The sequence below is a fragment of the Ixodes scapularis genome, unplaced genomic scaffold (genome assembly GCF_016920785.2).
Source record: "Ixodes scapularis isolate PalLabHiFi unplaced genomic scaffold, ASM1692078v2 PGA_scaffold10__122_contigs__length_95168666, whole genome shotgun sequence".
NCBI classification, from domain to species: domain Eukaryota; kingdom Metazoa; phylum Arthropoda; class Arachnida; order Ixodida; family Ixodidae; genus Ixodes; species Ixodes scapularis.
In genome coordinates this window covers 77,132,904-77,155,824 of record NW_024609836.1, presented here as the reverse complement: position 1 = coordinate 77,155,824, position 22,921 = coordinate 77,132,904, and the positions used below count along the sequence as shown (strand labels likewise).

Genomic DNA, 22,921 nt, shown 5'->3' with positions numbered 1-22,921 from the left:
AAGAACGCTTGGCAATTTGTGGGCAGCATTCCAACTGCCGAGCCTCCCCACGTTCAGCGTCGCCCCAACTGTGCCGTTACGCAATGCGGCCCACTGGAGGTATCGGTAAGGCTTGGAACCCAAGAAGGGATGCTCCAGCAAGTACTACATGTGGCGAGATAAAGTTTTATACACACACATGCACAGATAAATGCATCATTGGTGGCGCATCCAGAGGCCCGAAATGTCGACACCTATACCCCATCACACAAATGTCTACACTGCAGACGAAGGTACAGGTGTGTGAGCCCCAGTAGAATGCTTCGGTTGTACGAGAACTCTCGCGTAAAAGGCAGTTTGCAGAGTCGCGCGCTCACACCAGTTCCTCTGTCAACACTGCAGATGTTTGCAAGATGGAGCGTACAGAGATATTTTCACAAGACACTCTTCACTTCCAAAATAATTTTTTTTAATGTACATCCAAGTAGTGCCCAGCACTCTTCCACACCAAGTTAAAGATTTGGTTCGTCCCATACGTCCGTAACAGTAAGCATGCCCTGTGGACGACTAGACTGCCGTCTTCGACACAAAACGAGTGCGGAAAACGGATGTGCGGAATGAAGACGGAAGCCGGTGCTGCACCGAACCAGTTGAGTCAGAAAAAGACTGGTAAATTCAAAGCGAGTGCATTTATGTTTTTCTTTTCTGTTTTAAGGAAACATGGGCGAGCGTTTAACTTGTTTGCTTAGAAACAGAATGTATCACAGAGTGTGTTCCGGCTTTCAGACGGACATTACCAGAATGTTCGGAGAATGTCATTCGTTGCCTCAAAAAATGCATGAATTTGTAGAGGCACCCAATTTCACCGCAAATGCCCACATAACACGACCGTCTGAAGCGGAAGCTCCAAATGAGTATTTTAGCCTCTTCCTTACCGCAACGACTGCTTCGCGCTACGGTACAATTAGTTTACTAGAATGCGGGGTAGTGTAGGGACCGGAGCGGCTCTCTTGAGGTGTGTGTGGTGTAGATTGCAATAGGTGTCAACAGCGGCGCATCAGCAGTAGTGTTACTATGGTAGTGGTTGTGCGCATGCACCGTGTGCAGGCGCAAACTGCAACAACTTTCTGCTGCCCTGTCGACTGCAGCGCCGCGATTGTTGTGTACGCACGCAGCCTCACAAGCTCCCATTGTCGAGTCGCGCTGGTCCAAACCCTACCCCATGTTCTAGTACACTGTACTACAGTCACGTGATTCGACGCAGAGTTTGCAGCTTGCGCTTGTAAGAGAGTTTGCGCCGACCGTGCCTTTCAGCGGAAACTTACCGAAAGCCCGCTCGAAATCTCCAAGTGTGACAAACCACTTCTTTCCCGACAAACGGGAAGAAAAAGCTATCACACCGTGGTATTTCATTCGAAGTACAGGCCCGGAACGGCCGTCGAACAAGCTCAAAACGTAAAACCACTCGGCCGCGAGAACTGAGAGTTTCTAATTAACTAAAAAGATAATGAGGCACAGGTAGTTACAGAAAGAATGCCCAAAAATGTACATAAACCTTAAAAACAAAGAAAAAGAAAACAATTTTCTTAGCTTTTGTGCAAAAGAAAGACTCGAGTACACGAGGAGCAAAATGCCCTACGTCGAGATGCCGAAAAGTCACTGTCCCTTTCACACCAAACCTCGCCCACCAATAGACTCCTCTGGCTGAAACAAATTAAAATGAGAAGTGCAAGGACGGAGCGGTCATCTGTCCCTCTCCATGTTTTCGTCTTTCCAAACCGAAGTAATCCATTTGCGACATGCTTGCACCGATTCATCGCCGCTAGATTCGCCTCAACACGAAACTTTGCTCACCCTTGGAGCAATCAAACGTTCGGCTTGGGTGCCATCTTAAAAAAAAAATACTGGCTTACGTTTGGCGAGTTACAAGCACAAGCACGGCCACATCTTACACTCACAGACGTGACTACTGTCGCGCAAAATTTCGAGGGTCTTTGCTGCATAACGATGCAATGGAAAGAAAGCATTCCGTCTGGCGGGGCCCCGTTGTCATTAGTGTGATGTGCGTCGATCCATCAGTCGGTCTGTGCAGGTTCGTCGGCAAAGGAACTCGTGGGGTAGTGCTCTTTGTACTGCTGGAGATGTTGCCGCAGACCGTCCCACTGCTCCTTGAGTGCAGGCGGCATTTCGTCGTACACGTCCGTGAACATGTAGCTGACCGGCGGTTTCTTGAGCTTTTCGGCACGTGCAAATGCCTGCATCAACTGAAAAAAGAAAAGGACAACTCTAAACAATGTTGGCTCGACGAGAGGTTTCGGTAGGTGCCTCAAATCCCTTCTGTCAGGGTCGTGGGTTCCCTTGGGCGTCCCTGAACTCCCCAAATGCCCCGACCGTCCCTGGACCTTTGACGAGGAATGCCCTTTCCCGGTTTAAGCGCTATTTTAGCGAGCCAAGTACGGATGGACAACTACGAGCCACACGCTCCCCATCCTCCCCCCTAAAGACTGACAGTGCGGCAGAAGTTACGTGCTTGTTGGACCAATCAAACATCCGTCTTTCGCCATGCGGTCACGAGCAGAGAATGGGGTCGCGCGATGAAAGGGAGGCGAGTGATTGGTTTGGAGAGCACATATTATTGCACGCTGAGAAAACAATGCAATTCTCTTTAGTATCGCCTAAATAAAACACACGCAAAATATTTCGATTGATTTATTATATATATTTCGTAGACTGGACAAATATTTCGTAGATTGGATCCTGCGAGTGCTGCAAGACCCTCCAGTCTAGTTATGTGCAGATATGACATGTTCCAGGGTCACTTGATAGATGGCGCCACTATGTTTTTTAGTTAAGCACAATGCACTCGGTCACACTCAAATGCAAGTGTGCAAACCGGCCTTTAGGTTCTAGGTTCTGCCACGGATACGGCGCCTAACATGCGCTTTCAGCCGGCACATTTACCAGCCCGTCCCACCTGCGCATCTAAAACGACCCCGAGGTGGCAACAAATAGCATCGCAGGAACCAGCGTCCGCGCCGTCGGACGTCGCGGTCCTGGTGGTTGGCCGCGAAAATGCTGGCAAAAAACTTAAGCGGACGTAAGAGTTTGCCGTTACCATCTGCGGCGGTTTCTGTCCACCATCTGTCTGCAAAGCGACACGCAGCGGAATGGGAATCTGCCACGTCCATTACCGCCACCTTGGCACCGTCAGAATCGCGGCGGGCAATGGCATCGTTGGGCGGAAATCGGGAAAGCACTTGAGAGAACTCGGTAAGCGCATTGATCGGAGACGCCATACCGTGGGAGTCCCGCGCACGTACCTGCTTCTTGGTCTCGTTCTTCCAGTCGGCCTCCTTGTCGTCGTCCCAGAGGTCCCTGCGAACGAGGTACTTGCGGAAGCGGGAGATGGGGTGGTCCTTCTGGTCCCAGGACCGCACCTCGTCCACCGACCGGTACGCCGAGCTGTCATCCGATGTGCTGTGGTGCCCGATCCTGCGGGCGGGTAAGAACCGCCGGGCTCACGTCGAATTCCACCGGTCATTTTGGGGCGCGCCGAGATTGACTTCTCTGGAGCGCGCCTATGTCACTGGGCGATCGGGATCGAGACGGGCATGTTCCACTCTTTGTTTTTTGGTCGGTTCCCACTCCAGATCTCGATCCGGATCCTAGAAAAGTCACAACGCCGATTTCGGCGGATTCAATTGGAAGCCAGCCCGGCCAGCCTTTGGCGTGCACACGTGATTTCCTTTCTTGCCGGGCATCTCGCTGATCTCACCTCGGAAGAATTCGTAATGGCCGCTCACGAAGTGCTGCCCGCTTTCACTGTTACAGCTACTTAATGACAATTCAACGTCAAGTTGCTCGAGCAGCTCCTTCAGCAGCAGCGACTCAAGTAGCAGCGACAAGGATTGCTCGTATGTCCCGCATGAATTCGACTGCCTTCTCGGGCCTTTGCTGGAGAGGCCGATAATCGAGACATACTTGGACACCGTTCACAAGTATTCCGATGAAATGGCAACTGGGCTACGTTGATGCACATCGCTTATCGACACGCATCTTTCTCATCATGATTAACTTCGCTCGTGCGCTGAACACATGTTGTCAGCGCCGCGATTGCAAAAGCATGTGCTTCAAGATCCGGGACCGCGGGAAGGGGATTCCCGGGACGGTGAATGGCAGGAAGGCATCCACCGATCCCAGAGAAGTGGTCATGTTTCACTTGGGATCTGGAGGCGGAGCGACTCCGTTCGGATCGCGTGCTTCATCTCGGATCTGGTCTGCTGATCACGACGTGCTCCAAAACGACCAGTGGTATTGGCCATTAGATGCTCCGTTAAATGCAATGAAGGTACGATGGCATTCAACGAGGTTTCTAACGAGCGGCACTTGCTGTTGGAATGATGTGCAATGTGACACGTGGCAAAGGAATTGCGAGTGTATGCAGAGCGCAAGTTCGTCTGCTTCTTGCGCAGGAGTTGCGGTGACATCAGAATGACGCCGAGCTCCGGTTGGCTTTGAATGAAAGGATCGTGGTGCATTGAGGTCGACCCACTATAAGAGCTCGGCATTCTGAAATCATCCTGACCCCCCTGCAAGAAGCAGACGAACTTGTGCTTTGTGTAGGATGTCCCAAGCGGACCTTCTGCCATAAAATGAGCCGGAAAAATCGGCGCTTGCACATTAGCTCAAACTTTCACTGAATGTGCACCGAGCAGCTCAGTCTTGCCGTGCGAAATTTCTAGATGCAGTTCTCTTCCTGCAAAAAATGAGCAAAAATCTCGCAAAAGTTTACTTTAGGCACCTTTGCAGACAACCAAGTCACTGACGCTATTTACTTGTGGCGCCATCTCCCAATAGGTGCGACAAACGGACGACGCACTCTGCTCGCTGCACCTGTCGGGAGATGGCGCCACGAGTTAAAAGTGCCAGTAACTTAGCCATCTGCCAACGTACCTAACGTGGACTTTAGCAAGATTTTTTGTGCACATTCGGTGAAAGTTTGAGTGTTCTACCCGTGCAGGCGCTGATTTTTCCAGCTCGTTTTACGACAGAGCGTTCGCTTGGGGCACCCTATTTAAAAGACTTCTGTTCTCCTTCGTCCATGCAAGTCTTCTTTCGGTGCATCGGACCGTCTTCCCTGAAATGCCATCGCGCATACGGACAGACCGTAAAATTCCTCCGCAACTACTAGGTTATTCTGATACGCAGTTTCTACCCCGTACCGCGGCCCCCGTTTTCTGCAGCGGAAGAAGTGTTGTATCCGGTTTCACATCCGGGCACAGCCAACGCTAAGATCCAGCAAAACCAATAAAAAAGCCAAATGTCTTTCCTCGTGGCACTCGTCGTCTGCTATCGCCGTCTTAACCGATCGCACACTCTGCATGTGGCGTGATCCCGTGCTCCTTTTTGTGTGTGACTGTGGCTCAGAAATCAGACACACAAAGGCAACGAGCACTGCGACGACACGCTTTTGGCGCTGCTCGATTGGCTGCAGTCGGACCTAATTTGAAACGAAGTATAGCACACAGATTTCGCCCCCTCCCCGCTCCACATTGCCGCAGTCATGCGTGCTAGGACACTGAACCAATGGACGCGCTCCGTTGCCAACGCTCTCTGGGACGGCCTTTCTGCTGTGCAACCAACACGAGGGCCAGAGTTCCCACGAAGCTACACTGAATTTACAACAAAAAAAACAAGCAGACGACGATCGCTCCTTTGGGTGAACGGCGTCGCATGCGGTGTAACGTGCAATCTTAGAATCGAGACAAAGCAAAGCACCAACCTGTAGGTCATGGCCTCGATGAGAACGGGCCGCTTCTCCTCCACGGCAATCTGGCGGGCCTCCTTGGTGACGTTGTAGACGGCCAAGACGTCGTTGCCGTCCACTCGAATCGACGCAATCCCGTACCCCGGACCCCGCGCCACTGGGAACGGAGAAGTCGAGAGTGGCGGGTGCATGAGTATATTCGAAATTTTGGGACATGAATGTAAAACATGCTTAGTATTCAAATAATAATATTTCAGTCGACAATTTGCTATTTAGCAAATTTGGATATCCGGCTGGTTTGGCTCGATGCACTAGCTGTTTTCCATCACACTTTTTAATTGTAGTAAGTCATGGTGAGGATACTCAAGAAAACAGATGATTGCTAATATTCTCTTCTGACTGTCTGTTTGTGATTGACTCCTACGACAAACTAGTGCTATAGAAAACATGTAGAAAGACTTTCAAATTTTGAGCATTAGATTAATTATGACTGATTTAACAACCATTTGGGAAAGCTTTGGAGGATTGTTATGAAGGGCTGAGTTGTACTTGCCCACTTTTATTTTTACTGTGATTGGCGTATGCTTCACTTTAACACAAGATTAGTACTCGGTAATTAGTAGTAGTACAGTATGAGAATTTGAGGTGCTCGTGGTACGCATAAATTATAACGAGATTTACTCGTGGCAAAAGTAATGCATGCATTAGTAGCACATACTAGAATGCAATTATTTTTGTCCGTAAAGATGCACTACCTTTCAACAGGCATGTCTAGCTTATCAGTTGCACAAATTACCGTGTCTTAGTTACTGAAATGTAGATCAACCCTTGTGTGCTAGATTACATGCCAAAAACATACAGAAATATTCTAATATAGGTCAACCTTAGCAACTGAATAAATCAAAAAGAAAGAAAATGGTATAAATAATCATTTTGAGGCACCCCTACTCATTCTAGCTAAGTCCCGTTTGTTCACCGTGCAGGCTGCTTCGTTGTCAAAATCTCCGGAATGGTTATCTTCTTCGAACGCTTGGTCAGCTTGTATAATTAGCCGATGCCATCGTCGCAATGTCGGCGGTGTTGATAAAGACGAGCTAAAATATTACAAGGGGATACTTTGCAAAAAAAGGATATGGTTGCATTTGTGATAAGACAAAGTATGTCTCCTATTCCTGATAAGATGACATGGTTACCATGTCAACCGCTACACACTTCGATTCTTCTCGAAGGGCTCGTAAGATGAACATGCGGAAATAGTAGTCGACATACGTTTAAGTGAATCCGGCACTTTTCAAAAATCTGTCATTGACTAACTTCTTGTCTCCTCTCTCTCTTGATCTCGAATACCTCCGAACAACTCTCCAAGACTGTGACCACGCCACATGAACTTCACTCACCTATTCCGTCACCCTTGTACTGTTCGAAGGCAGGGGTTGAGATGGCGTATCCATTGTTACGGCTGAAAGGGCAAGGAACACGCGAGGGGTCGCGTACGGCTGAAAGGGCAAGGAACACGTGGGGGGTCGCGTCTGCATCGTTTTGGTCCCACACCGCAAAAGGTGTCGCCTTGAATGAAAGTCATGGTGAACAATGAGAAAAATCAGGTGCACCGTTCGGCAAAACATGTATGTGACGTGCAAGACATTCAACTAAAGGTCCGAGTGGAACCGAGTCAACGCACTCCCTTATCGGCACTTACGACGACTTACGCTTACAACATCATATGGGTACTCTGCTGTACTACGTTTGTCATTAATGTGGAAATGGCCAATATACCTCTTATTTTTTACAACTATCCAGGTGATTGAAACGATGCACGACATCGCTAAAGTTACGGACCGACAGGGACAAGTCGACATTATATTAATCTAATACTTAAAAGTGTTTGATCGCATTTCGCATCTCAAGCTATTGTTAAAACTTGCACATGTATTAAATGCTCGAAACATAACATCTTGGCTTGAAGATTACTAAGCTGCTTGTCATTTTTTTTTTTATTCGCTGGGAGGTGCTTTTTCTGTTTCAGCTGATGTCTTGCCGGGTGTCCCTCAGGGCTTTTCCTTGGGATCGCTGTTATTTTTTATGTTTATTAGGGTTGTGGAAATATTCGAAATTTCGAATAGTAGTTCCCAATAATACACTATTCGATATTTGCTTCGAAAAGAACTGCACTATTCGCGTTTCTCTAAGAGTTGGTTACGGTGGGTTAGCCCCGTTGAGCGCGCTTTTTACCAAGCACCGGTGCGCTACGGAGAAGCAAAACCCGCGGAAGTGAGCTCCGCGGGTGTTGCTTCTCCGCATTACATCGGTGCTCGCTAAGAGGCGCACTTAACGGGGTAACCCGCCGCGATAAACAATAGCCTAATTGCGTGCTTAACAAAAGCATACATTCAAAGCGGGCGGGATGGTGCACCCGTGCCGACTGTACTTGAAAATAAATGGAAACTTTGTGAATGTGTATATCTACATTGTAATAAAAGTTTCAAAATTAAACTTTTATGGAAGAGTATACTATGTTAGGCAGAGATGCTTTTACAACCTGTGTTCATCATGCGCGACTCATCCTTTTTTAACTTGAGATTAAAGAAAGAATATTTTATACATTAAGATTTGTAAATTCACTCAATTGGTATAGTTTGCCATCTATATAGGATTCATTTTATGTCAAATCCGTCGTTTACTTGCCATCCCAAGACACCAGACCTTCTGAGATCACAGTTCATAAATATAGATAGATTAAGCTTAGCTTATGAATGAAAAAGTGGATTAACCTTCACAGGTTTAGCTGGGTTTTCATCTAAGCATTATGCAATGGTAGTGAAAGGCGTGGAAAAACTATTCGATATTCGAATCGAAAATATTCGGCCAAAACCACTATTCGCTTCGAATTCGCTTCGGGCTCAAAATCCACTATTCGCACAAGACTAATGGTTAATCAATGATGTTCAGAAATTTGTTGGTGTAGATATGAAATTTTATGCTGATGACTTTTTTTCAGCAAAGTGAAAAATATCAAGGATCAACAGTCACCTAACCTTTTGCTAGAAAGGTTGTCCAAAAGGTGTACAGCTTGGAAACTGCCCCTTAATATAGGGAAATGTGTCCAGATGACATTTTCTAGGAAACATTCCCCACTTAATTTCCAGTATAATGTTAATAAAAACCCTCTACAAATTGTTTCAACATACAAATATCTTGGAGTGCGCTTTTCGTATGATCTAAAATGGAATGTACATATAGACTGTATAGTTCAGAAAGCTCACGGTAAACTTTAGCATCCGAAATGCAATCTTAAGCATGCTTCGCTTGATACAAAAATCACTGCTTACAAAACCTTGATTCGACCTGATCTTAAATATGCCTCCCAGATATGGGACCCTCAAACTGCTGTAAATATTGACAAGTTAAAAAGAGTATAAAGATATGCATCTCGATTCATTTACAACCAATTCAAACGCAATAAATCTGACGTCACTGCACAAAAAAGCCCAACTAGTTACTACCTTCGAGGCGCCAAACAGCGAGGCTAAAGTTTTTATATACACTACAGAATGGCGATTTTAACACTGATGCTTCAAGATATTTAACGCCATGACTGGTTCCAGCTATGCGAAGCTTGTACAATAGGGCACTGAATTCGTATCTTTGTTGTACTGACACTTTTAATTGTTGCATTGTCGCATTTCTATATTATTATTGCATATAAACTACATTTCATTCTTTTCCTGTTTAAGTTCTTGTGCAGTAAAATGTACCAACCCCTCATGCCGCAACCCCCAAAAGGAGGTTAGCAGTTTTTATAAATAAATAAATAAATTTCGTGTTTTTTTTTTTCGGACAGGGTCTGAAAGACGGGCCAGTTCACAAAAGTGCTAAGTGGACAGAAAGGTTGGCAGCATGTTTGGTCATTCTGCCAAATGCGTTCAAATGCAGTAGCTTTAGAGGGTGGGTGTGGTGCTCTTAGTTTGGGTGGTGATTAGGGCAGGATGAGTCTTAGTCTTTCAGTGCCTGGGGTGGGTGATGCTTAGTTCAGGTGGTGCCTAGGGTAGGGTTTTGTATGGAAACAGATTACGTCACACCATTGCCTCTTTGTGATGCTCCGCGTGCTTCCCTTCAGCACTACTCGGATACAAAGCCTTTCCGCTGAAATTTCTGGGTCACCACGAGAAGGGAAGCACACTTTTCTGTCCTTTCCACTCCTCCTCGTTCTGTTCGCTCTTTCTACACCACCTGTTTCTGCTCCTCTCTTTCTTGCCCTTTCTACTCCTCTCCGCTTCGCACTACTGAGCTTGGTAGGCCCTACAAAGCTACTGCTTCAAAAATGCATTCAGCTGACTCAAACATGGTGATCGACATCTTCACAACACCACAGAGGTATATAAATCGTGAGGAAACAAACGACGCAGAGGACACAAACTACAGGAACGGCCAAACATGCGAATGGAAACAGGTAATGCAATACACCCAACAGCACGTACAAAAATTTCGTATATCATTGTTTTCATCTACAACACAATAAGGTTCACATTTTACTGGAATTTGATATCTTTTCGAGTAAAACGCTTATAAAAAAAAGAATGCATACTGTAGTATTTCAATTTTTTCATTTAAGTTTCACTCGCCACACTAACTAGGTGGCGCCACGACTGCCACAGCAACCCCCGTAGCCAGGTGGCGCTATTGTACACCCATCGGGCCCGTGCCCCCGCGTTGTTTCCCCTTGAATAAAAGAGTATGTGTTTGGACCCTGACTGTGATCGACGTCTTCTCTTCCGGGGCGTTCCCGCCTTGGGCTCGCCGGTGCTCGCCCCGCTTCGGCATGTGAGACAGCATCCTTTCAGCAGGCCGCCTCGGCCCTACTTCTCCTTTCTTTAAATTTTGTTTTGGGCTCTCCGAATCACAACACATACAAGTTGCATTGTTGTGCAAAACCAACATTGTCAAAGTCGACCCTCTGATGTTGCTCTTATTTCTGTCGATGAAAGCAGAATGATACGACTGAGGGACTTTGATCCTACCAAAACATTATGTAACTATCCATTTTCTCAATCGTGACTCGCCAGAAGAACGCTTTTGCCAGGTAAATCTAGGGTTGCTCCCATCTGTAAACAAAAATTGTATACCACCACCTCCCCAAAAAGGGTTCGCCCTTCTTGAAAAAAGTTCTCCGGATGCAGTCACAATTGGTTACAATGCAGTTAGTCCCACTCGAACGTAAACACGTGAGCCAGCCTTTAGCATGTATCGCCTCTTGCCACAGGATTCTAGACTTTTGAGCGAATAATAAGGGTTGACCGTGCTCACCAGAAAAAGATGACGGGGCAGTCGAGGGTGGCCGCAAAGTTGAGGGCGGCGTGGGCGTCCCCCTCGCTGGCCGCTCCCTCGCCGAAGTAGCAGATGACGCAGTTGTTCTTCTGGGCCAGCTTGAGGGCGTAGGCACTGCCCACGGCTGAGGAAAAAGGGCACCCAGGTTCGACACCGAGAAAACGCTGCCCGACTCGGAGTAGGACGGCCGTGAGCAATGCAAGGATTAGGACTATGGGTTCTCAAGCTGGGTCCCCAGGAACCCAAAGGTGTTTCAGAGCACCCTGAGGGAAACCCAAAAATGTTCCAGAGCACCCTCGGAGATTCCTCAAACTCGCTCAATGATCTTCACCTTAAGTGAAGTGTTTTCCAGTTTAAGTACTATTTTAACAAATCTGGGTCATGCACTGATGCATAAGTGGCTGCAAAACACTCCATGGTTTTCAAACTTAACAGGTTTGCTAAGCTTACAAATTTTGTCGGCTGCTATCTTTTTTCTTTTAAAAAAAGTGTTCTTCCAGTTTAAGAAGTGCTTTAGATCTTAACCATCCATTGATGCCATGACTAGATTCAACACTTTAACATTCCCCAACTTTGTGGCATATATGACCAGCAAATTTTGCAATTCTGCAGTGCTGAAATTAAGAATAGTACTTTACTATCTTCAGTCATAAATGCATATAACATTAGCGGTTCCTTAAAGCACCATATTTTTCTAAATAGGATATGTCTCTCCTCATCTTGACACTCATTTCCTTATCACATAATTATTTCTAGCGTTAATTTCTTCGATGTGTGCTATTTTTTTGCATTACCTCAACTATTTGCTTAACCCGACAGTTTGTTAGTTTTTTTTTATTTTCAATGTTTTTATTATTGGGGCCTGTCATCGCAATATTTGATTAAAACGGGCCTCAACTAGCCAAATTGGCTACGAGCCCAGATGGTATTTCAGTCATTTGTGATATGCATTGACTCTAATAAAAACCATTGATTGATTGATTGATGTGAAACATTTCTTAGTATATGAACATTATGGTTTACTAGGTCCATAGGATTCTGAAATTGTTTTACTGCATTAATGTTCAAGAGACCCAAAGGGGTTCTTCGTCTCTCGCAAAGAAAAAAAGAGGTAGTACCTAGGTGCTCTAGATTGAAATATTTGAGAACGCCTAATTTAGGGAGTGCGGTGCTCCACCTTCTAGCTACCGAGCAACCTTAAACTTCAAATCGAACTACTAAATTCACGATTGCAGAAGTATTAAAAGGCGCAAAGTAGACAGATGCTCAGTTACAGTCGGGCTGTTCTCATATTTATACAGTCTCCATCCGTGCAGAGCATTGCCTAATCAATGAAGAGGCCACAATCGCACTCTTGCGCAACTCTTTGCGGCCGTGATGAACCACGCAACGCCTAGTTGCCCATGGGAACTCGCACTCTGCAAAACCCCATTTGTTCCCAAGAGCCCAAGTTTGTGAACTTCGCATTTCACGTGCAACCCCACACAAAAATCGGTGCCAACCCGTATAAAACAAAGTCCGTCTTTCAAGGATGCCTGAACGTTTGGATGTCTAGTCTCGCTTCTGGGCATGTGCGTCCACCCCGACTGTGGGCCCCTCTGGCGCAAGAAACTCACCCTGAGGCATCTGGGTGGCCAGAGGCGAGCTGATGGTGACAAAGTTGTACTTCTTGGAGCCATAGTGGACGGGCATGCCCCTCCCCTTGCACTCGTCCAGCTCATTGCCATAGCACTGGCTCATGAACATCGGCAGCGGGTAGCCGCGCCACACCAGCACTCCTGCAGGCGAGGCCGTCGTCCGCTCACGCAATCACGGGTGTCGTCTGCTCGTACAATTAGGGTGTCGCCTGTTCACGTAATTAACCCTTCAACAGTCGAGTTTTTTTCCCAAAAAACGTTTCCCAGTAGTCGGGTCTTGTTTCCAAAGGAATGGTATAAAGAATAGGTCAATGCACAGATTTTTTCTTAGATATCTAGCGGGGGAATGTGCAATGCTTGCAAGCTACTGGGGTTTAAAAGCAGGAAACAGAAATACTGAAGGCGTAAAGTTGTCACCTCTTTTCTATCTGGTTTTATTTTGACGCATCCACTTCCGCCGACATTCTGGTGGTTTCAGACTTCAAACCGAAGGTGCCTAATACCCATGTCAGACAGCGTTCTAAAGATCCTTTTCACTAAGGTCCTTTATAAAATCGGCGAACCAGCGCACGCCGTAGGGCACGTGCGCACTCAACATCGCGAGCAGATTGGCCGATTTTATGAAGGAGCTTAGTGAAAAGGATCTTTTGAATGCCGTCTAACATGGGTATTACAGAGCTTCTCTATCGGATGCTGAACTCTCATCCTCTAAATTCAACTTTGGAAAGCTTTAAAAGTCTGAACCGGAAGAGCTGGTGCTCCGACTGCCACTACTGCCGGAGCAGTCGACATGCAAAGCAACCACCTTGCATGCATCACGTGCGTGGAGCGCCTAACTTCAAGACTATAAGTAGCATCAGCAAAGCGAAACGCTATGCAAATATAATGTTTGCAGTTCATCATAGACGTAAGAAGTAGTAACACCTCCCGCAGTGAGTGCGGTTTCTAGCTTAGGCAGGCACTTCCAAATGTGTAATTGCAGACATACATGTACGAAGACGACCATCAAAGGGTTAAAGGTGTTATCTGCTCGCTTAATTGAAAATGATGCAATTTTTAAAAAGTGTAGGGTATGGTGAGGCCCTGAGCAGCTTACAATTGCTCTGCAGCCAATGGGATAGCGGCATTTTCCATTAACAAAACCGAAAAACTAATTGCGAAGCAGGAGGAACGTACGTAACAAGTCACGCCCTGCGTTTTTCTGTTTTCTTTTCGTTTTCTGTCGTGGACTGTTAAAGGGATACTACAACAAAATTTCGGTGCTTATTTTATAGTCTATATGTGTTCAAAGGAGCAGTATCATATCGAACACACCAATATCTTGTTAAAAAAGGCACGAAAAGGAATTTTAAAACAAATTAAACGATTAGCAAAGAGCACCTGGTGGATGTCGCTAACGCCTCGTTTGTTATGCCCGTCTAGGAACTAGACGGGCATTACAACTCCGTCACTAGCAGCAGCTAGTGACGGGGGTTGTCTCGCCTCCGGCCACGAGAGAAGAGGGGCAGGAGGAAGTCCCCTCTTCCCGAGAATGCCTTTTGTGTGTCGCAGAAGTCGCTATTGCCCCCTACAAGATTACAGAAGATTAACCCGTCACTCAAAATTCATACAAAAGCAGCCGCTTCGGTGGCTGGAACGACTAGGCCATCCTCTCGACGTCAGCCTCGCCGTAGCTTTGCTCGTCCTGAGACGACCTACGTCCCGATTGCGTTGGACGTCACGTGGTCTCCGCTGGGCCTTTTCTGAGCGCTTGCCAGAGTGGGCCGTTTATAACGAAAAATACAGCCACCAGGCTCAAAATACAAACGTGCTATTGTCATTTATGGATATTGTGGATCATATACAACCTATTTTTGAACACGACGGGAATATTTCAAATTTCGGTGAAGTATCCCTTTAAGACAGCATGTGACATCTCAAAAAAAAAATTAAGCCTGTTCATTTAGCAAAAACATTGTCTACTATAGACTATTCGCACCACTGAGAGCGCTTCCTACAGAGCACCAGTGTGCTGTGGAGAAGCATTGGAAGCGGAAGTGAACTCCATGGGTGTTGCTTCTCAGCAGTGCGCCGGTGCTCCGTAAGAAGCACACTCAACAGAACCGCAAGCACAAGAAGCACACGAAAATGCCATTCGAATTAAGCGGCTTACAAACACATTGAAAACATGGCGGGACAACCAAAATTTTTTAATTCGCTTGAATTACCCGGAAGTATGAAATATCAGAGTCTGAATTATCGCAAGCCTACCGTAACTTGCGACTTGAGCGGGCAGTCTAAAAACACACTGTATTTTCGCATGTCTTTTTTGCTTTGCTGATGTGGGTTTAACCCGCATTCATTTCGCACCATCAATCTTCTTGTAATCCGTCGTTAAAGAGCTTTACTGCCTCAATATTGCCCCATATCAGAACATCCGGCGTCACATTCTCAATGTTGCCGACAGAACCTCTCAGCTTCTCAAACCAAGCTCGAAACTTCAATAACTTCGCACAAAAAGCGTTATCGTAACTCGTAATCCGGGTTATTAGCCCGGATGTGTCCGTTAACGTGCTGAACCAATTTTGAGGCAAAGCAGCGCCTTTCGAAATTTTGCCGGAGCTCCCCTTCACAAAAAAGTGTCACGTTCGGCTCGCCCGCTACTGCTAACAAACTCATTACATGCAGTCAAATCACTTGTAATCAATTACTTCTTTCGAGTAACGTACAGAAGCCTGCGCCGACGGTTCGAGTCGGCCAACCAGCGAATGGGAGTGAGGCAAGACATACCAGCCTCCCGGTACTGGCCGAAGACGAGGTCCCCGTCGTCCAAGGCGGGGGCACTGCCGAAGTGGGTTCCTTCCTCGCCGTAGTTGGTCATGTAGAACGAGATGCGCCCCTGTCGCTGGGACTCGTACAGGATGCGGTCCATGCTGTTGAGCAGCGTCATGCCCCGGTACATCCGCAGCAGCATCTCCTCGGGAAGCTGCGAGAGGACGCCCAAGAGAATGTTCGCAACGTGCGATGAGGCAGTCCCGGGCGACACAACACAAGCGGACGGCTCTTTGCCACACAAATCGGTTGAACGGTGAACGGCTGCATACATATAGGGGGTATTTGCTGGCGCCGTACTTGAGTGCACTGCTCACTGCAGCATGCTCAGAACGAGCTCGCACTTACAGGTTCCCAAGACCGGCCATCTCGACTGTGCGGAATGCACGCTGCAAGGGCGATGCGGAAGCTCGCCGTTGTCACACGCTGAGAAGCTGCACGCTCGGCTACGGCCGTCAAGGAATACCCCTATACTCCGTTGCACCTTACGACAGACTGCAAAACGCCGAGTTGCGCAATTGGTTGGCGGAACTGGATTAGCTGGGATTGCAGCAACCGATGCGCTCCATTGGTGTAGAGCACGTCCTAAATCTCTTCATAGCCGAGAGAGAGGTCGCGAATTTGGGGTCAAATGCGTCGAAATTCTCCTCGACTCTGCGAAGCTGGAGGCGACTGGCGCGATGCGGACGTCCTGCTTTGAACCGAAAGACGCCGACGTCTGCCTGTATGGTGGCGCGAGCATGCAGCTGACTCAAACCGAGCAACATTGGTTACGTAGAAAACAGAATCTAACGATTGAAGGCGTCGCCCGGTACATGGATGCAAGCCAAAATCCATCCATTTGTCCAGAGTCGCTAAATGTACGCTTCCGAGTAACGACACTCGAGCCATTCAGCCATCCTGGAAACCAAAATAATTTTGCCGGTCATCTAAAGCTTTATATTAAGTTGCAGGAAACACTTGTCCGTCCTCCAGAAACCTTGAAACAGACGGAGCAAAATGACATCTCGCTGCTCCTGCTCGCTCTGCATGAGCACCAAAATGGCGGCGCCCGCAAGACGGTCGGAGAATGTCAGGCCGACACTCTGGCATAGCTTGTTCGGCGGCTCTATGTTCGTCCGTCCGGCCCACCTGGGGGTCCTGCGAGGGGTCGAGGACCTTTCCGTCCCGGTTGAGGACCCGGTAGACGGGATACCCCTCGGTGGCGACATGCGCCTGGAAGCGGAGCTTCTCGGTCCAGTCGCACTTGAGGCCCAGGAACTGGGGGGGACCCACGTCCTCCAGTGGCGGAATCGGGGTCTGGCTCATGCTCTGGCCATCCTGCTGCTGGACAAACACACACGGATAAGGGACACCATACTTCGTTTCACTTTAAAAAAAACCTGAAAAGCAAAAAAAAAAAAAAATTTTTAAACAGTCCGATTGGGATACGCGTGTCAAAAAATTAATTTTACCCCCAAAACATTTTATTAGAGCAATATTGACGGCGCAAGGCGCAATTTAGTTGGTAGTCACCTCCTTTCTACTTGTTCTCTCTCTCGGCATTTCGGGCGCATGGAGGAGAGGTGGATCGGCTTTGCCTTAACGTTGAGGGGGAAAGACCGAATGACCACCTCGTCGAGCGAATGAACATTTCGCGACGTTATGGACTTTGTGCGCAGAATTTGAAATAAATCTCTCACCGTCAATATTGATCTAAAAAATTTATTTTTTGACATGAATGTCTCAACCAGACTGTTTAAAAAAACAGGTTATTTTCTTTTAAGGGGCCCTTTAAGTCCAGACGCAGCCGACGCCACAAGCTGATAAGACCAATCGGACAGCATCAAAAATTCACCGTCATGCTGTTCTTCATGTTCCCATACGTGCTGTATCATTACTGAACCAATCATAAACAGAAAAGGCTCGGCGACTCGCGCTTTTGACACCGCTTGATTGGGCTCGTAGTGTCGGCTGCATCTGGGCTTAAGCTGAAAAGAAGTAGAGGACCAAATCGACCGAATTCGGAGGTTTTACGTGCCAAACCGACTAAGACCATCTGGCGTGCAAAGGACCGAGGATAAATTTCGACCACCTGGGAACCTTTTAGCGTGCAACAGAAGTCTCGCTTACACGGCACCTCCTCTGCAACGTGCCTCCATCAAATCGCAGGCCACCCTGGCTGGTATTCGGACCTGCTAACTGGGGATCCCAGGCCGGCACCTTGCCTCGGAGCCACCGAGGTGGCACGCTCGAAAATGAATCGACCGAAGAGCTGCTACGTTTTCGGCAGGGGGGTGCACCTGTAACGCTCGTGCCAAAGGCAGGCATTTACAACTCAGGAATACGAAAATGTCCATTCGCGGACTAGTGTTTGACGGTGCTCCATTCACCCCCAAGTTGACAGGGCGGTAGTAGCTACGAATTCGGCGAACCTATCGACTGCCCCCTTTTTATCACCCAACTCCACCCTCTGCGTGTGGGTGGAGAGTCGAGATCATAGAAAGGGCCCATCTCAAACCACGGGGAGCATTTGCAATTGAACGGCGGACACCTGCTGCGGAGATGGTTCGTAAGTGCGCAGGCGCCGCATTGTCTCATTTGCGACGAGGAAAGCGGGCAGAAAGGCCAAGACGCTTGCAGACAACCAACGCGTTAGTTACCTCCTCGCAGCTCGTATTGCAAACGCGGCCCATAAACCACGCGACCCCAATCGAGCGGTTGGAAACTCTCTGGTATCTGGCAGGAGCATTATCGTGTGGCAATCGATCGACCACTCGGTCCAACAAGCACGTAGCTTCCACTGGACTATCAGCTTAGGGGTGAACAAAGTATGCGGAGGGAAAGTTCATCTGCTTCTTGTGGGGGGGTTGTGGCGACAGCAGATCGCCGAGCTCTGATTGAAGGATAGTGGGCAGACCTCAAAGCAAGCTGCCTTGAGGTATACCCACAATCCTTTAATCAGAGCCAATGGGAGCTCGGAATTCTGACATCAGCACAACCCCTGCAAAAGAAGAGCAGACAAACTTGCCCTCTGCATAGGTTCCGAGGACCTGCGTCAAATTACGACCGCGTAGCAACCAATCCAAGAGGCAGCTTGGCACGCAACACATAGAGCACATTGTCCCGGTGACGTTTGTGACGTAGTTGAACATCGTCGAACACAGCTGTGCGAATGGGCCGGAAGGTCACAGGCCAGCTGGCAAACATCATTTTATGCAGAACCCTCGAGAAGAAAGCATGCCGCTTGTCGCAATGTGGATCTCGGGATTTTATTAAAAACAACCTTTCGAGCCTACTTGATGGCAAGGACGAGTCCAGCTCATCCGCAGTTGAGAAGGAAAAAAAAAAAAAAAGAAGTTATTTGCCCCATCTTGTTTGTTAATGAAATCGTTCGTGCCACCTTCCCACCAGAGCTAAACAGAATATGAGGACGCACCAAATGCCTTCGCAACGTTGAAGGCTAGTTTTCACATTTGCCCTCGAGCGTTACCGAAATGCATCGTGCCTGCTTACGACGAGAGCACGCTGGCGCCGTCTATCGAGTAACCCTGGTGCCCTTCCGACCTGCATAAGACTACTGGACCGAAGGTTTTCCAGTATCTGTGCGGTTAAATCTATGCTCTATTTACGAAATGGTCGCTTATACCACTGTCAGAATTATTTTAAGTCCACGGTTAAAGAATGATGTGTAAGGACTATAAAAATTTGTACAAAGAAGCGTTGAGGACTACCTGTTAGCAGGCACATCGGTCACACTCGAATGCTATTGTGCAAACCAGCTTCGAGCGTGAAGCTTGGCGAAAGAGACTGCGAGATCAAACCGTCGGAGTGAGAGGCACAGGACTTGAAAGTGCTGTTCTTTCATTGTGTGGGGTGTGCAGGAGGTTTATTCGGTATACTAGACGAAGAGACGCCACGTTTCACGTCGCAAACGAAGCTCCCATACAAGTTTCGACACGACGGCTTTGAACATGCAGGGCACGGGATGTCACTCCATTTTAAACTCCGTTCACATCTAAGACAACGGAATGGCGGAAGCTACGCGCTCGCTGGACTAGTAAAACGTCCATCTTTCTCCAAGTGATCACATTCTGCTCATACCAACGGGTAGAAAGCAGGGTCGGGTGATGAAAGGGAGGTGGTCGATTGGTCCGGTGAACGCGTAGCTCCCACCGCACTGTCAGGCCAGGGGTGACCGGAGTACACAGAGTCCGAGGAGCTCGCAGTAGTGTCACATGGTCTTGCGGTCGTGCTCAAACTTTGCCGTCACTTCCTTCACGTGGCCCCTGATCTTCCTGCGCAAACCCTCGATATTCTTCTCCCTGTGCCCTTCGAAGGCGTCCAAAAACTCGTCCACCATTTGACACCCCTTATCCCCCCAATCGGGGGGTGTCGACTTCACACCCTCGGCGTGTCGAACCCTCTTCGTCAGCTGGGTCACCGTCTCCGTCAACCTGTCGATGACTCCGTCCTTCTCGGCAATCACTCTCCTCAACTCTCTCTCACGGGAGTCTGTGTCGCCGTTGACCCCTTTCAGGGAGGCGGCTTCCCGACGCAGCTCCACAAGCTCCTTTTCCAGGTCGCTAGCCCTAACCCGCCAGAAGTCCGGCATCGCTTGCGACTCCGGCTGAGTCTTGAGTTCGCCGTAGCGCTTCTTGATCTTGAGCACGTCGCCTCTGAGGTCCGCCAGTCGCTTCTCGTACTTGGAGACCAGGTCCGCCTGCGCGCTCTCCAGGTAGCCGATGTGGTCGCGGAGTTGGTCGATCTCGTCCCGACTCGAGCGCAGTTCCCGGCGAGCTTGTTCGAGTTCGGCCTCCGAGCGCCGGCGCGCCGCAGCGGCGTCGTCGAGTTGCGACCGCCACGACTGGTGCTTCTCGAGTACGGCCAGGTCAACGTCGCGGAGGAGCCTAAGCAGTTCGAGCTCGCACGACGACGAGAACGACGCCTCGGGTAGTCGGAGGTGGTCTCCGAAAAGGATTTCGCGCTCCATCTTTCGCTCTTTCTCGTTGCCTAGTTAGCCAAAGTTTGCATCTTCATCGCTGACACGGCGAAATTGAACATTTCCCGATCAAGCACAGCACGAACTGCCGAAGCACCGTGGCACCGTCGCCCCCGAGTTTTGAATTTGAAGAGGGCAAAAAATTGACACCCGGCCAAAACTAGAGCACTATATAGCTCCTACGGAGCAGAGTAGCGCAATCCTTTGAACCTCGTGTTTTGCCGACAAGATGGCCGACAGAGCGGCTCGGCGCGAGTCACGTGGTACTCAGGGTTCCAAGAGGCGGCCCGCCCTATGGGAGAATACATGGAGATCGATACAACACGGCTGATTAAAAAATGAACGGTGAGTTCACACTTTTCAAAACTAGTCTGTCGTGAAGTTAGTAAAGCACTAAACACTTTGTCAAAGTTTTAATAATATCGGATGCGTGTGCAAATTTTGAGAAGGCAATTTCCAAGGCAATGGCGTTTGAAGCAGACGATTTTTGCTCGCAGCGGAGATGCGCTTTTCGGGTTGGCCGGAGCGGGTCACGTGAATGGTGTGACGTCGCCGTGTCGTCTGCTGCATGATGCCGCTCAAGCAATTTTTAAAAAAAAGTCAGGTCCTTGCGGGGCACAAAACTTAGCGCAAATTATTCTAAAATGTTCCATTATTATGTCAAAAACAATTGCCATTCCGTACATCGCCACAATACTGAAGAAACAACGATTTTCTCACGTTCTCCATGCATTTCTGACCGCAGTTGGAACCTCCGGGCGTTCGCCGCTAGTCGCCGAGAGGCGGCGTTCTAGATTGCGCTACTCTGCTCCGAAGGAGCTATATAGTGCTCTAGCCAAAACATCAATGCGTAGCCGTAGCAGTCGCAGTTTCGAACTGACCAGCTTATCATATCACAAACTCATAATAATCTTTTTTTTTCCTTTTTTTTTTAAATTTTGGTCGCACTCAACTTTGTTTTTTTATTGTGTCATTTTTATTTGCCAGCCACAGCCTCTTCTGTACAAACAGGCGCCGTTTGTACAGAGATAAAATTATCAGTAACCGTGTCAATGCTCCGAGCAGACCCCTCTATCTCTTATTACGCTTGGACAGCTGGAAAGCTTCATTCTCTTTAATAAGCGTTTATCTTCCGTTGGTCAGATCGGAGGGTTCTTTAATGTCGCCACACATTAAAGCACCCTTCAATGCCCAGCGAACAGGATCTAGACGTTCGTCTGTCTGTCGGTCAGTCGTCAAAAGACACGTCCAAGCTTGCTCCTTTCCACAAGATTGCGTCTGCTTCTCTAATTACCATATATTATGTCGGTAACATCGCTGACTCGCACTCACTCCTGGCTAAAGACGGCATCAAAAGAAAACAAAACAACAAACATAACGAATGAAAGCAGGAATGTAAGCGGGGTTTGCTGTGGCTGCAACTCGAAATTACGCGTCAAGCGAGATGATTTCTTTTCAAAGAGAGAAAAGACAAAAGAAAACAAGAAAGTGTCATCGGGGAGAGTAATCCAGGCGTCAAAATAGGTGCAGTATTGAGTAAACTATTCAAATCGTAATTTGGACATTTGTTTGTATGGTTTGCGTAGCAGACACCTCGCTAGCAGACAGTCCGCGTACGAAACTTCCTACCGTAGACTGCACTGCGGCACTGCTTCAAATTCAAATCGATCGATTGAGAAAAACCAAAACAAATCACAGTGCCTCGGCAGACAATGCGCGGTTAACAAAACTAAAAGTTACTCTAACTACGCAGCACTTCAACAGCTTCACTGGGGCCGCCGCGAAGCATGGCGCGCTAGGAAAGCTCGCTTGCTCGATCTCTAAAAGCTTGCCGCGAGAAAACATGCTGAAACGGGGCTGAAAACTCACGTTCAGCGGTGCCGACGTCCGATACAGCCCTCGATGAATCAGATTTCTGTGCTTACGGACTGAAGTCCTAAGAAGTCGAGCTGACAAAGTAGCAGCCATCGCGGAAAGCTTTCAAATCTTGCTTTCTGAGACGAAGAGCACGGCGGACCCAGAGCCGTACCACTGTACCAGACCGTCACTGCCGTCACGCGCGTGGCCAATTATACAAGCCTTTTTTTTATCGTTTATTTTTTTTTAAGCTGCAGGTGCTGCAGGCCGTACAGGTAACAGAGGACTACAGTTCCCGACTTTGCGCGCTGAGTTATTCAGAACGCACATTTTTGATCGCAGATAAAATCGAAATAGCATAAAATGCTGAACACAGCCGAAGTTGCCAAATGGTCATTTTCGGCATGTTCGAGTCGTCCATAAAAGCGCTAACCGGTTAAGGTTATCTTCATTTTGTTTCTCATGCATAATTTATTCATTAAAATAATTTCGCTTTTTAAAAAGAAAGGTTCTCGACCCTTGTTTTTGTTTACATATAAAAAAATGGGTGGATGGATGAATCCG

At 48.0% G+C, this 22,921-nt stretch overlaps 2 protein-coding genes across 3 annotated transcripts; both read right to left on the bottom strand.

Moving 5' to 3' along the window:
- Window positions 1-426: 426 nt before the first annotated feature.
- On the bottom strand, window positions 427-22,739 carry LOC8054024 (2-oxoisovalerate dehydrogenase subunit alpha, mitochondrial). 2 transcript variants are annotated; one of them, XM_029989844.4, is made up of 9 exons: window positions 22,370-22,739; window positions 16,651-16,842; window positions 15,478-15,673; window positions 12,688-12,849; window positions 11,051-11,195; window positions 7,144-7,205; window positions 5,762-5,903; window positions 3,300-3,471; window positions 427-2,243 (listed from the first exon to the last, which is right to left on the bottom strand). In XM_029989844.4, exons 1-9 carry the CDS (start codon window positions 22,466-22,468, stop codon window positions 2,055-2,057), a joined length of 1,359 nt encoding a protein of 452 aa, XP_029845704.2. In that variant the 5' UTR covers window positions 22,469-22,739; the 3' UTR covers window positions 427-2,054. The 2 variants fall into 2 exon arrangements, with proteins under 2 accessions (XP_029845704.2, XP_002434451.3); XM_002434406.5 differs by having other exon boundaries at window positions 16,651-16,845; window positions 22,370-22,729.
- Window positions 18,395-20,652, bottom strand: LOC115328577 (centrosomal protein of 63 kDa). Its single transcript, XM_029989847.4, has one exon. It carries the CDS (start codon window positions 20,489-20,491, stop codon window positions 19,733-19,735), a length of 759 nt encoding a protein of 252 aa, XP_029845707.3. The 5' UTR covers window positions 20,492-20,652; the 3' UTR covers window positions 18,395-19,732.
- Window positions 22,740-22,921: the final 182 nt, after the last annotated feature.

Coding starts and splice junctions, on each gene's coding strand:
- LOC115328577 (XM_029989847.4), bottom strand. CDS start 20,491: ATGGAGCGCGAAATCCTTTTCGGAGACCACCTCCGACTACCCGAGGCG.
- LOC8054024 (XM_002434406.5), bottom strand. CDS start 22,468: ATGGCTGCTACTTTGTCAGCTCGACTTCTTAGGACTTCAGTCCGTAAG. Junction 12,850..15,477: donor CGGCCAGTACCGGGAGGCTG/GTATGTCTTGCC, acceptor CCTCGCCTGCAG/GAGTGCTGGTGTGGCGCGGC. Junction 5,904..7,143: donor GTACAAGGGTGACGGAATAG/GTGAGTGAAGTT, acceptor CTCCGTTCCCAG/TGGCGCGGGGTCCGGGGTAC.